The 11,831-nt window shown below is 41.0% G+C and overlaps 1 protein-coding gene across 3 annotated transcripts in view; it reads right to left on the bottom strand.

Moving 5' to 3' along the window:
* Positions 1-11,831, bottom strand: part of slit1a (slit homolog 1a (Drosophila)) — a 298,698-nt gene that overhangs the window by 50,494 nt on the left and 236,373 nt on the right. For all 3 annotated transcript variants that reach the window (XM_061947175.1, XM_061947254.1, XM_061947335.2), the window contains one exon: positions 6,036-6,180. In XM_061947175.1, the coding sequence (XP_061803159.1) occupies positions 6,036-6,180 (145 nt within the window). The remainder of the gene's footprint in view (positions 1-6,035; positions 6,181-11,831) is intronic.

The following is an 11,831-nucleotide window of genomic DNA, read 5'->3' as shown; positions in this document are numbered from 1 at the left end:
ATGGGAAAGAATTCCACTTTCAAAGCTTCAACAATTAGTTTCCTCAGTTCCCAATCGTTTATTGAGTGTTGTTAAAAGAAAAGGTGATGTAACACATTGGTGAACATGCCCTTTCCCAACTACTTTGGCACGTGTTGCAGCCATAAAATTCTAAGTTAATTATTATTTGCAAAAAAAAAATAAAGTTTATGAGTTTGAACATCAAATATCTTGTCTTTGTAGTGCATTCAATTGAATATGGGTTGAAAATGATCTGCAAATCATTGTATTCCATTTATATTTACATCTAACACAATTTCCCAACTCATATGGAAACGGGGTTTGTACATTCATAATCAATACAGAGCGGGGATGCAATATCAATCAATCAATCAATCAATCAAAGTTTACTTATATAGCCCTTTATCACAAATGTCTCAAAGGGCTGCACAAGTCATGATGACAATTACTAATATTTGTATTAATGATGTGGCATTATAATCCAGTAATGATAATCCTACATGAATCAGATCATCTCTACCAAGTAAAGGAAAACGCCACACATTTATAATCATATTTAGGTGAATAAAGTTGGGAGATTATTAAAACTCTTAAATCTTGGCGACATTACAAGCTACATGCTGGAAGGTTTGATTTATTATTAAGGTTTTTACATGTGTTTTAAAAAGTTACTTTCAACCATATTGAGTCAATAATTACTTTTAGCGCATGTAAACATTCCGAGAGTGTGTCTGTGCAGGAGAGATTATGTTAGGGTGATTGTGGGGTTGGGACCCTTAATAAATAAGCAATATTAAAAGGCAAAATGGGGCCACAAAAATAGTGTTTAGGGCAGTGGTCCCCAAACTACGGCCCGCGGGCCGGATCCGGCCCCCCAGCATCCAAAATCCGGCCCACAGGAAGTCCCAAGTTAAAAATGTTTTAAATTTCTTTTTTTTTTTTTTTTTTTAATCTTTCCTTTCTAATCCATTTTCTACCGCTTGTAACTCTTGGTGTCTCCTAGCCGCTCAGGCAAAACATATCGTCTAAAAATTAATTTTACAATCGATAACGTGACAATGTTAAATGTTGATGAACATCAATGTTAATTGATGTTAAATGACAAAACAGATTATAAAGACAATGTATATATGTATATATACATACATACATATATATATATATATATACACATACATACATACACATACATATATATATATATATATATATACAGCCTGGCTCCCAGCCAAATATTTTTAACCCAATGCGGCCCCCGAGTCAAAATGTTTCGGGACCCCTGGTTTAGGGCGACACAATATATATAAGATAGAATATGTTACCATTCTATTGTCTGGCGGGAATAGCTAAGAAATGTGATGTTTTTTTGTCTCTAGATTTTGGTCTGGTCTTAAATAGGAGGGGTGGTCTTGTATTCGAGTTTATACAGTACCACCTTAGTGATCTGCATTTTTTTCATATCAAAGTTCAATTTTTGGAGTCAATTCCTGTGTTTTCCTGACTGATTTTTAAACCTGTTTCATATTAACAAAGCAACTATATATCATAAAACCTGCTCAGTGGCCTTGTGGTTAGAGTGACCGCCTTGAGACTGGAAGGTCGTGAGTTCAAAGCCCGGCCGAGTCATACCAAAGACTAATAATGGGACCCATTGCCTCCCTGCTTGGCACTCAGCAGCAAATATTGAAATTGGGGGTCAAATCACCAAAATGATTCCCGAGCGCGGCCATCGCTGCTGCTCACTGCTCCCCTCACCTCCCAGGGGGTGAACATGGGGATGGGTCAAATGCTGAGGATAATTTCACCACACCTAGTGTGTGCGTGACTATCGTTAACGTTAAAATAAAATTAAAAATATAGTTTTATATTGTTAATAATTTCTCAAGACTGCCAAATATAGAAAGTCATTATTAATGTGTACAAACAAAAGTGTTTTATATTTATAAAATAACAATTATAAACTAATACACACATATTACACATTGCCTTCAGGCAAGGATATTCAACTAAATTGTTTCGGGGGCCATATTTCCAGAAAGCTAAGGACCGGGGGGCCAGACTTCTGCCTTCACTATAATTCTTCCTTTGTATAATCCGGAGAACTAGCACTCTCCACAGTTGACATTTGATTTTGGTCTATTTATTTAGTCAGAGTTAAAGGAGCGCTGTGCTGTTTGAAAGGACCTTCTGCAAACAAGCCAGTCAAAGATCATCTCTATGACAGCAGTCTAGTGTTTTTAAGAATCTGCTGCAAAAATTTGTATAACTAAAGAAGTTGAACAAATGACTACTGACTGCATCTAAAATAAACAAATCACATTACGAAAAATACATTATTATTACTAAAACTTAAGGAGCGCCTCAGTCATGTAAATCACTTTTTGTTTGGACCCCAGTATTCCATGTTTGCAAAAAGGTCATGTTTACACTGGTTTCAAGTTCCTCTATACAACAGGAGCACTCTAGTGTTTTAGGAATTTATTGCAAAAAAGTTTGTCTCCCAAGTTTTGATCTGAACTTTTTCCAGTTGAAGAACCATGTTCCGCAGCGATACTCAGTTGTAAAATCATTTTCCGCCACATATGACAGGAATGACAATATAAAAACAACAGAAGAAGTCTGCAGCTAAAGTCATAGAGAGGTTTCTTAAGTGCAAAAAATTAGACGAAATGGTGAAGCTGTATTTTAATTTACACTTTAATTTTATTGACAGTAGTTAAGAAAGATATTTATTATTAATTTAGTTTATTTTTTTTTAGCACAACATAGTTGTATGTACATGTATTTTTCATCAGTCGTTTATGAGTCCCTGCTCATGAAGTATATTTGATTAGTATTTAATTTTATAATCAGCCTGACCTAAGCCTAAGGTTTATAAGTAATAATATGTGTGATTAACATATGGTTTCATATTATTTAAGTAGGTTAGATATAATTATTGAATATGATTAAAATCAACAGTAAGATTATTAATTCGGTGTTAATATTTGAGTGGGCTCCGGATCCATCTGTAGTGGAAAAGTTGGGCCCTGAGGTCAAAAAGGTAAAAAACCTCTGAACATTCAGCAAGCAGTCGAGTATCCGTTGCTAATGTTTACCTTTATATATACTTTAGACCAGGGGTGTCCAAACTTTTTGACTAGGGGGCCGCATTGGGCTAAAACAAATTTGGCCGGGGGCCAAAAGCCGACTGCATGCAAAGTAACCGACCCCTTTAAAGCTTTGTAATCAATCAGAAATATCAAGCAAAAGTCAAAAACACCAAGAAAGCAAACATCATCGCCACTGACCTGACTTACCTACATTAAATTTAAAAAAAATAAAGTACCACTGATAGTCACACATACACTAGGAGTGGTGAAATTACCCTCTGCATTTGACCCATCCCCTTGTTCCACCCTCTGGGGGGTGAGGGGAGCAGTGAGCAGCAGCGGTGGGCGTGCTCGGGAATCATTTCGGTGATTTAATCCCCAATTTCAACCTTTGATGCTGAGTGCCAAGCAGGTAGGTAATTGGTTCCATTTTTATAGTCTTTGGTATGACTCGGTTTGAACTCACGACCTACCAACCTCAGAGCAGGCACTCTAACCACAAGGCCACTGAGGCAAGCAGTCTCATGTCTGTGGCTAATGTTTACCGTTATTTATACTTTAGCCAAGGGGTGTCCAAACTTTTTGACTAGAAGGCCGCATTGGGCTAAAACAAATTTGGCCGGGGGCCAAAAGCCGACTGCATGCAAAGTAACCGACCCCTCTAAAGCTTTGTAATCAATCAGAAATATCAAGCAGCTAAAAGTCAAACATGGATAAGTATGCAGAGAGCATTCTGCATTTCCCCCATTTTTTTTATAATGTCCACAAAGTTCAGTGAGCAGGTGTGACTAAGTATGTGGAGTTTTTGTGCTGGTTAAAAAAAATTTCTGCTCCATGACTAGGGAAAGTTGTTTGGATTGGGTCATACAGATGAATGCTGTGCTGTGAGGTAACGGGTCCCATTTTTATAGTCTTTGGTATGACTCGGCCGGGGTTTGAACTCACGACCTACCAACCTCAGGGCGCGCACTGTAACCACAAGGCCACTGAGGCAAGAAGTCTCGTGTCATTATCCACAAAACGGTGATAAAGTACCACCTGTCAGACTCTTGGTATTAAATTCATTTTTGCAAACACTTTGCACTGCCATGTTGCTTTTATTGAAATTGCATTTGGCCCGAGAGCCATGGTTTGGACACCCCTGCTTTAGACTATGGGCCACAAACGATTGTGCTCCACGGATTTTGCCTTGCAACATGCGTTGAAACAATCAACAACTTGACAATCAAGACAATTTTGTCACTGTGTTTCTGCGATTATAGCATCATTAGAAGTTAAACATTGAAAACTGCACTGAAACTGTGGTTGAAAACTAATCAGACATGCATGCACAATTTGATGATTCACGTTTTTTTTTGTTTGTTTGTTTGTTGTTTGTTTTATTTTTTATTCTTTTGTCCATGGTCTGTGCTAGAGATGTCCGATAATATCGGGCTGGCGATATTATCGGCCGATAAATGCTTTAAAATGTAATATCGGAAATTATCGGTATCGGTTTCAAAAAGTAAAATGTATGACTTTTTAAAACGCCGCTGTGTACACGGACGTAGGGAGAAGTACAGAGCATCAATAAACCTTAAAGGCACTGCCTTTGCGTGCCGGCCCAATAACATAATATCTACGGCTTTTCACACACACAAGTGAATGGTCAACAGCCATTCAGGTCACACTGAGGGCCGTATAAACAACTTTAAAACTGTTACAAATATGCGCCACACTGTGAACCCACACCAAACAAGAATGACAAACACATTTCGGGAGAACATCCGCACCGTAACACAACATAAACACAACAGAACAAATACCCAGAACCCCTTGCAGCACTAACTCTTCCGGGACGCTACAATATACACCCCCCGCTACCCCCTACCCACCCCCCACCTCAACCCCGCCCACCTCAACCTCCTCATGCTCTCTCAGGGAGAGCATGTCCCAAATTTCAAGCTGCTGTTTTGAGGCATGATAAAAAAAATAATGCACTTTGTGACTTGAATAATAAATATGGCAGTGCCATGTTGGCATTTTTTTTCCATAACTTGAGTTGATTTGTTTTGGAAAACCTTGTTACATTGTTTAATGCATCCAGCGGGGCATCACAACAAAATTAGGCATGACAATGTGTTAATTCCACGACTGTATATATCGGTATCGGTTGGTATCGGAATCGGTAATTAAGAGTTGGACAATATCGGAAATCGGCCAAAAAGCCATTATCGGACATCTCTAGTCTGTGCTTATGGTATGCTTGCAATGTGTAATGTTTTAGTGATTTTTGTATTCTTTTGTATCATGACCTGTTGAATGTTTACTGTATTAACCTGCCTTAGGACAACGCATGAAAATGAGCTACTTGTATTGTCCTAATTCAAATAAATAAATAAACGCCCACAAATGCACTGCAGTTTTCTGACTAAGTGGCTGGCGCCCCACAAGTTCTAGTCCATACAAATCCACCCCTGCTGTCATTTTTAACTGCTGGACTCTAGAAAGAGGTTCCGCAGCCTCCGAAGCAGAACCTCCAGGTTCTGTAACAGCTTCTTCCCTCAGGCCGTAAGACTCTTGAACGCATCATAATTAAATTATCCCCTCAACTCCCCCCAAAATGGATTAACTCGCTGGAATAAAAAAGACAATATAACATACATCCATAAACGTGGACGCATGTGAAAAAGTGCAATATATTTATCTGTACAGTAATCTATTTATTTATTTATATATATTTATTTATTTTATATATATATATTATATATATTATTTATATATATTTATTTATTTATATATGCACCTTATTGCTTTTTTAACCTGCACTACCATGAGCTTATGTAACGAAATTTCGTTCTTATCTGTGCTGTAAAGTTCAAATTTGAATGACAATAAAAAGGAAGTCTAAGTCTAAGTCTATGCGATCATCCCTCATTTGCCTCCCTTAAACACATTGCTTACAGCTCAGTGGTGGAAGATGGGATGTGCTCCGGGATCTTGGTGAGCTTCAGGTTGGAGCAGTCCACCACGTTGGACTCGCAGCGACACTTGGGAGGACACACCGGATCGCTGTTACAGGCGTTGTTCAGGCGGGCGTCCTCGGCACCTGTAGCAACGGGGGGGGGGGAAACACACAAACTGTCACGAAAGGATTTTGTGAGTCACGCATTCCCCCTTCCTCTAGCACAGTGGTTCTTAACCTTGTTGGAGGTACCGAACCCCACCAGTTTCATATACGCATTCACCGAACCCTTCTTTAGTGAAAAATAAAATGTTTTTTTTTTTTTTCAAATTCAAGACAAAGTTATATGTTTTTGGTAACACTTTAGTATGGGGAACATATTCTAAGTAACAAAGACTTAATTTAGAGTTATTTGGTTAGGGTTAAGGGGTTAGGGCCAGGGTTAGAGGGTTAGGGTTATAATAAGGCCATGCCAAATAAGGCATTAATAAGTACTTAATAATGACTAGTTAAGAGCCAATATGTTACTAATTTGCATGTTAATAAGCAACTAATTAATACTAAAGTGTTACCATGTTTTTTTACTGGTGCACAAAATGAACCGTGCATGAACATCACCTTGTTCAAAGAACTAAACCAACACAGTGCATAAACTCACAACAAATTACACACCTGCAAATCAGTCTGACTTCTGCTGTTGCCGTATCCGTAATACGTCGATAGGGAGAAGTTTTTATTCACACGATGAGTCGGGTGTGTCTTGACCTCCGCCGAACCCCTGAGCCCGACTCACCGAACCCCCAGGGTTCGATCCAACCCAGGTTAAGAACACTGCTCTAGTATGCCCTGTTGGGACTCAACTTCCCTAACTTGGGGTCAACGCTCCCTCTAAGGTGCGCGCCTGCGCAATTGCGCACCGCTCACGCGTCCTCTGCGCACAGCAAATGAATGCCGCGCAGGAAATCAAAAATCCCATCTGAACTTTAAACAAAATAAACACATTACAATTTATCCTGTATGATTTTGCAATGCAACTCTGTGAGTGACAGGTGACAACAAGAGTGGCCCCGATGAATAAAACAATCTTTGTCAACACAGTTCAATTATCGTCTGTCGAGACACTTTACGGACAGGAATTCCATCAATCACTTTATTGAGCAAAACTGTTTGTAACCACACCAAAAACATGAGTAAAAAAACTTTTATCGATAAAAACTGATAATTTTCTGCCATAAAAACCAGGCTTAAACCAACGTTATCATCCGTCGTTTCAACAGAAGCCGCTCGCTCTGTCTCATCTGCACCAACACACGCACTCATGGCACTTAGCCAGTGCTGCGTTTATGGCCACACAAAAAGTCGGACAACCCCAACGCCACCAGTGTTGGGACTAACGCGTTACTGTAACGCCGTTAGTTTCGGCGGTAACTAGTAATCTAACGCGTTATTTTTGATATTCAGTAACTCAGTTACCGTTACTACATGATGCGTTACTGCATTATTTTACGTTACTTTTCATGTAGTATCGGCTAGAAACAGAAGCGCTGCGGTGTCGTTCTTCTGAATCTTCCTCTGTCACAAGCCGGAGAGAAGAAAAGAGGTGCGGTCTATGTGTGTGTCTGAGTGTGGGTGTGGGGAGAGGAGGCACACACGTGATCCGCGGTTTGATATATGAAACAAAAAAAAAAGTTGTTGGCACGTTCAGTCCACACACAGCGTGGTCATGGCGAGCAGAGTAACGGAGGAGCTTGAACGCCCCGCGCCATTGAATCGGTGTGTTTATAGGTGCAGACTCGGTTGTGCAAAACGAGGGTTTTAAACACATGCTGAATGTGCTTGAGCCACGTTACGACATCCCGTCGCGCACCCACTTCAGCGATAATTTTGTGCCAGATCTTTATGAGCAGGACAAGAAAAAAGTTGTGGATGAACTATCCCGAGCATCATCTGTTGCGCTCATGACAGACGGGTGGACGTCCAGGGGAACTATAAGCGCTCACTTCATCACAGCAGACTGGGAGATGAGAAGACACGCCCCCTCTACGAGAGTCACCTTGCGCAGGTACTGACACAAGCAATGGAGGAATGGAATTAAATGATAAATGATAAATGGGTTATACTTGTATAGCGCTTTTCTACCTTCAAGGTACTCAAAGCGCTTTGAAAGTATTTCCACATTCACCCATTCACACACACATTCACACACTGATGGCGGGAGCTGCCATGCAAGGCGCTAACCAGCAGCCATCAGGAGCAAGGGTGAAGTGTCTTGCCCAAGGACACAACGGACGTGACTGGGATGGTAGAAGGTGGGGATTGAACCCCAGTTACCAGCAACCCTCCGATTGCTGGCACAGCCACTCTACCAACTTCGCCACGACGTTACATTATACATCCCCGCTACCAAACCCCGCCCACCTCAACCGACGCACGGAGTGGGGGGGGGGGTTTGGTGGTAGCAGGGGTGTATAATGTAGCCCGGAAGAGTCAGGGTTGCATGGGATTCTGGGTATTTGTTATGTTGTGTATATGTTGTGTTAAGGTGCAGATGTTCTCCTGAAATGTGTTTGTCATTCTTGTTTGGTTTTGGTTCAAAGTGTGGCGCATTATTAGTAAGAGTGTTAAAGTTGTTTTATAGGGCCACCGTCAGCGTAACCTGTGTGGCTGTTGACCAAGTATGCCTTGCTGTCACTTGTGTGTGCGAGTAGATGATGCATACAACAAAAGGTTGGGCTGGCACGCTGTTTGTACAGATTTTAAAGGGCGCTGAATGCTGTGCCATCACGGCACGCCCTTATTATTATTGTTAGGGTGAAAATCGGAGAACATTAATCCCGGGAGTTTTCTGCGAGAGGCACCGAAATCTGGAAATCTGAAAAAGTTTGTGCGTTTGCTCACAAACATAAAACATTAGAGGGAACATTGCTTGGGGTTGACCTCAAGTGCCTGCGGCAGAACCTCGTCAATGGGCGGATTTTTTTTAGAGAGGGCAGAAAAAGACGGAGATAAAGGACAGCAAAGAGGATTTGGGCAGTCAGCTTCAGTGAAGCAGACGACCCTTGAGGAGGGCAGAGAGTCAGGTGCAAGACGTGAAGACGAGCGGGGAGGAGACAGATGAGACGGGAATGAAAGGTGAGAGGCGGAGGTGCTGACGGAGGCAGAGCGAGGAGGAGGCAGGCAGGGGAGAGCGGGACGTTTCCCTGCACCTCCTCTGTCTATGAATAGATGTTACGTGCCAAAAAGTGTGCTGCCAGATACATCATGGCTGCTCAATAATGGAACAGCACCGGGAGCCACTTAGAACAGTGTGTGTGTGTGTGTGTGTGTGTGTGTGTGTGTGTGTGAGTGTGTGTGTGTGTGTGTGTGTTCCATTTAGAGGGAACAGCGATGTTTTCTGTTAGAATAACATTTTATGTCCCTTTTCTCCTTTCGCATGCCTCACAGCGGCGCACCTCTCTGTGAAGTTTGCACATTACGTCACCGGGACACCGCGGGCCACCCAGACCACAATCACCAGCAGGAAAACCTCAACCAAGCTGCAGAAAGAAAAAAAAAAAAAGAAAAAAGGGGGGACCAAGAATATGTCCAAATAATGGGACGGCACCCAAAGCCATTGCATGACCGCAAAGCCTCATTGTTGACTTTATTAGAGAGAAGTGCGGTGGCAGAAATAACTTCCTTAGTCAAACAGGTCATTAAAGAACTTTCCCTCAGTCCAGACAACAGGAAAAAGCATTTCCTGCCCTCGGCGAGGAAGTAATGAAAGCCCGAGCGGTGCAGCTTTGATCGCGACGACGTGGAAGGGCCCGGGGGGAGATTACCGAGTCATCATCATCATCATCATCATATTATCGATAAGTGTGGTGGCGACACGTTTATTGCATGGAACTCCACAGAGAAGGACATCGTATGAGTTATCCTGTCTAAAAAAAATCAATAAAAAGCTCACCGTGACTCATTGTTGAGGATCTTTTTTAATTCGGCAGCTTTGGTCGCTTGCTACACTACATTGGCAAAAGTATTGGGACACCTGGACACAATTATAGAAAGTTGTTCGCCTTGTCGCGGCTGTACTGCATACTTGCCAACCTTGAGACCTCCGATTTCGGGAGGTGGGGGTGGGGGCGTGGTCGGGGGTGGGGCAGGGCGTGGTTAAGAGGGGAGGAGTATATTGACAGCTAGAATTCACCAAGTCAAGTATTTCATACATATATATATATATATATCTACATCCTGAAATAATGCAGACAAAACTGTGTTTAGATAATTGATACTTCAAACTTGCATAAATAAATATTAAGGAATATAACATAACTTGGCTTCTGAGAGCTTCAAAATGTAATGAATAAAATGCCAAAGTTGTTGATAAACAAGCAATTATTTAATAATTAAATATGGTAATTTTTAATGAATTATTATGATAATTTTAAATTAATTATTTCAAATATGTTTATTTTAATGTATACTTCTATGGCTGGATGTAATAAGGAGTCAGGGAAAAATACAAATAAAAATACAATTAATTTTGATGTTTTTAGCAAAATATAGTAAAAATTGATTTAGTTTTTTTTTTTAAATTCCATCCATCCATCCATTTTCTACCGCTTATTCTTTTCGGGGTGGTGGGGGTCGCTGGAGCCTATGTCAATATATTTATTTTTAGGTAAGATAAACATAATAATACAATTTATCTCTAGTCTGGATGATTCAGTTCTTGTCACCCTGTTGTCCTCCCGTAGTGAAAAAAGGCTGTCCTCACTCAGGTCTGCATTGAGCTGGAGGGGGCGTGGCCTCCAGCTCCGGCTGAAAATCGGGAGATTTTCGGGAGAATATTTGTCCCGGGAGTATTTCGTGAGAGGCGCTGAATTTCGGGAGTCTCCCGGAAAATTCGGGAGGGTTGGCAAGTATGCTGTACTGTAACAGCATGCATTCCTCTCTGGGATGGCTCTGGACCAGTGGTTCTTAACCTTGTTGGAGGTACCGAACCCCACCAGTTTCATATGCGCATTCATTGAACCCTTCTTTAGTGACAAATAAAATGTTTTTTTTTTCTTCAAATTTAAGAAAAAGTTATATGTTTTTTTACCGGTGCACAAAATGAACCGTGCATGAACATCACCTTTTTAAAGGGGAACATTATCACCAGACCTATGTAAGCGTCAATATATACCTTGATGTTGCAGAAAAAAGACTATATATTTTTTAACCGATTTCCGAACTCTAAATGGGTGAATTTTGGCGAATTAAACGCCTTTCTATTATTCGCTCTTGGAGCGATGACGTCACAACGGGAAGCAATCCGCCATTTTCTCACTTTCGTCGGTGTGTTGTCGGAGGGTGTAACAACACGAACAGGGACGGATTCAAATTGCACCAGTGGCCCAAAGATGCGAAAGTGGCAAGAAATTGGACGAAATTTGTTCAAAATACGAGACTGTGGGGAAGGCCGACGAAATGGTCAGTCGTTTGTTCCGCACACTTTACCGACGAAAGCTATGCTACGACAGAGATGGCAAGAATGTGTGGATATCCTGCGACACTCAAAGCAGATGCTGACATCAACTCCAAAACTGGACAGATCAGCTTTCAGGAAAAGAGAGCGGATGAGGGTATGTCTACAGAATTTATTAATTGATGAAAACTTTATTCATTACTCGCGGTTTTACGTAAAGTATTATACATAAACTGTGTTTACCAGTAATTTAGCTTAAAAACATTTTTTTTTTTCAATCATTCGAGTACATTCGGGTAGTCTTGTGTAATGCAGTATTTTGTGTCTATTTGGGTATGGTTAA

This window comes from Nerophis lumbriciformis, linkage group LG02 (assembly GCF_033978685.3).
Source record: "Nerophis lumbriciformis linkage group LG02, RoL_Nlum_v2.1, whole genome shotgun sequence".
In the NCBI taxonomy this organism is placed as follows: Eukaryota; Metazoa; Chordata; class Actinopteri; order Syngnathiformes; family Syngnathidae; genus Nerophis; species Nerophis lumbriciformis.
The sequence above is the reverse complement of the archived record's forward strand: the minus strand, read 5'-3'. Positions and strand labels throughout refer to the sequence as shown.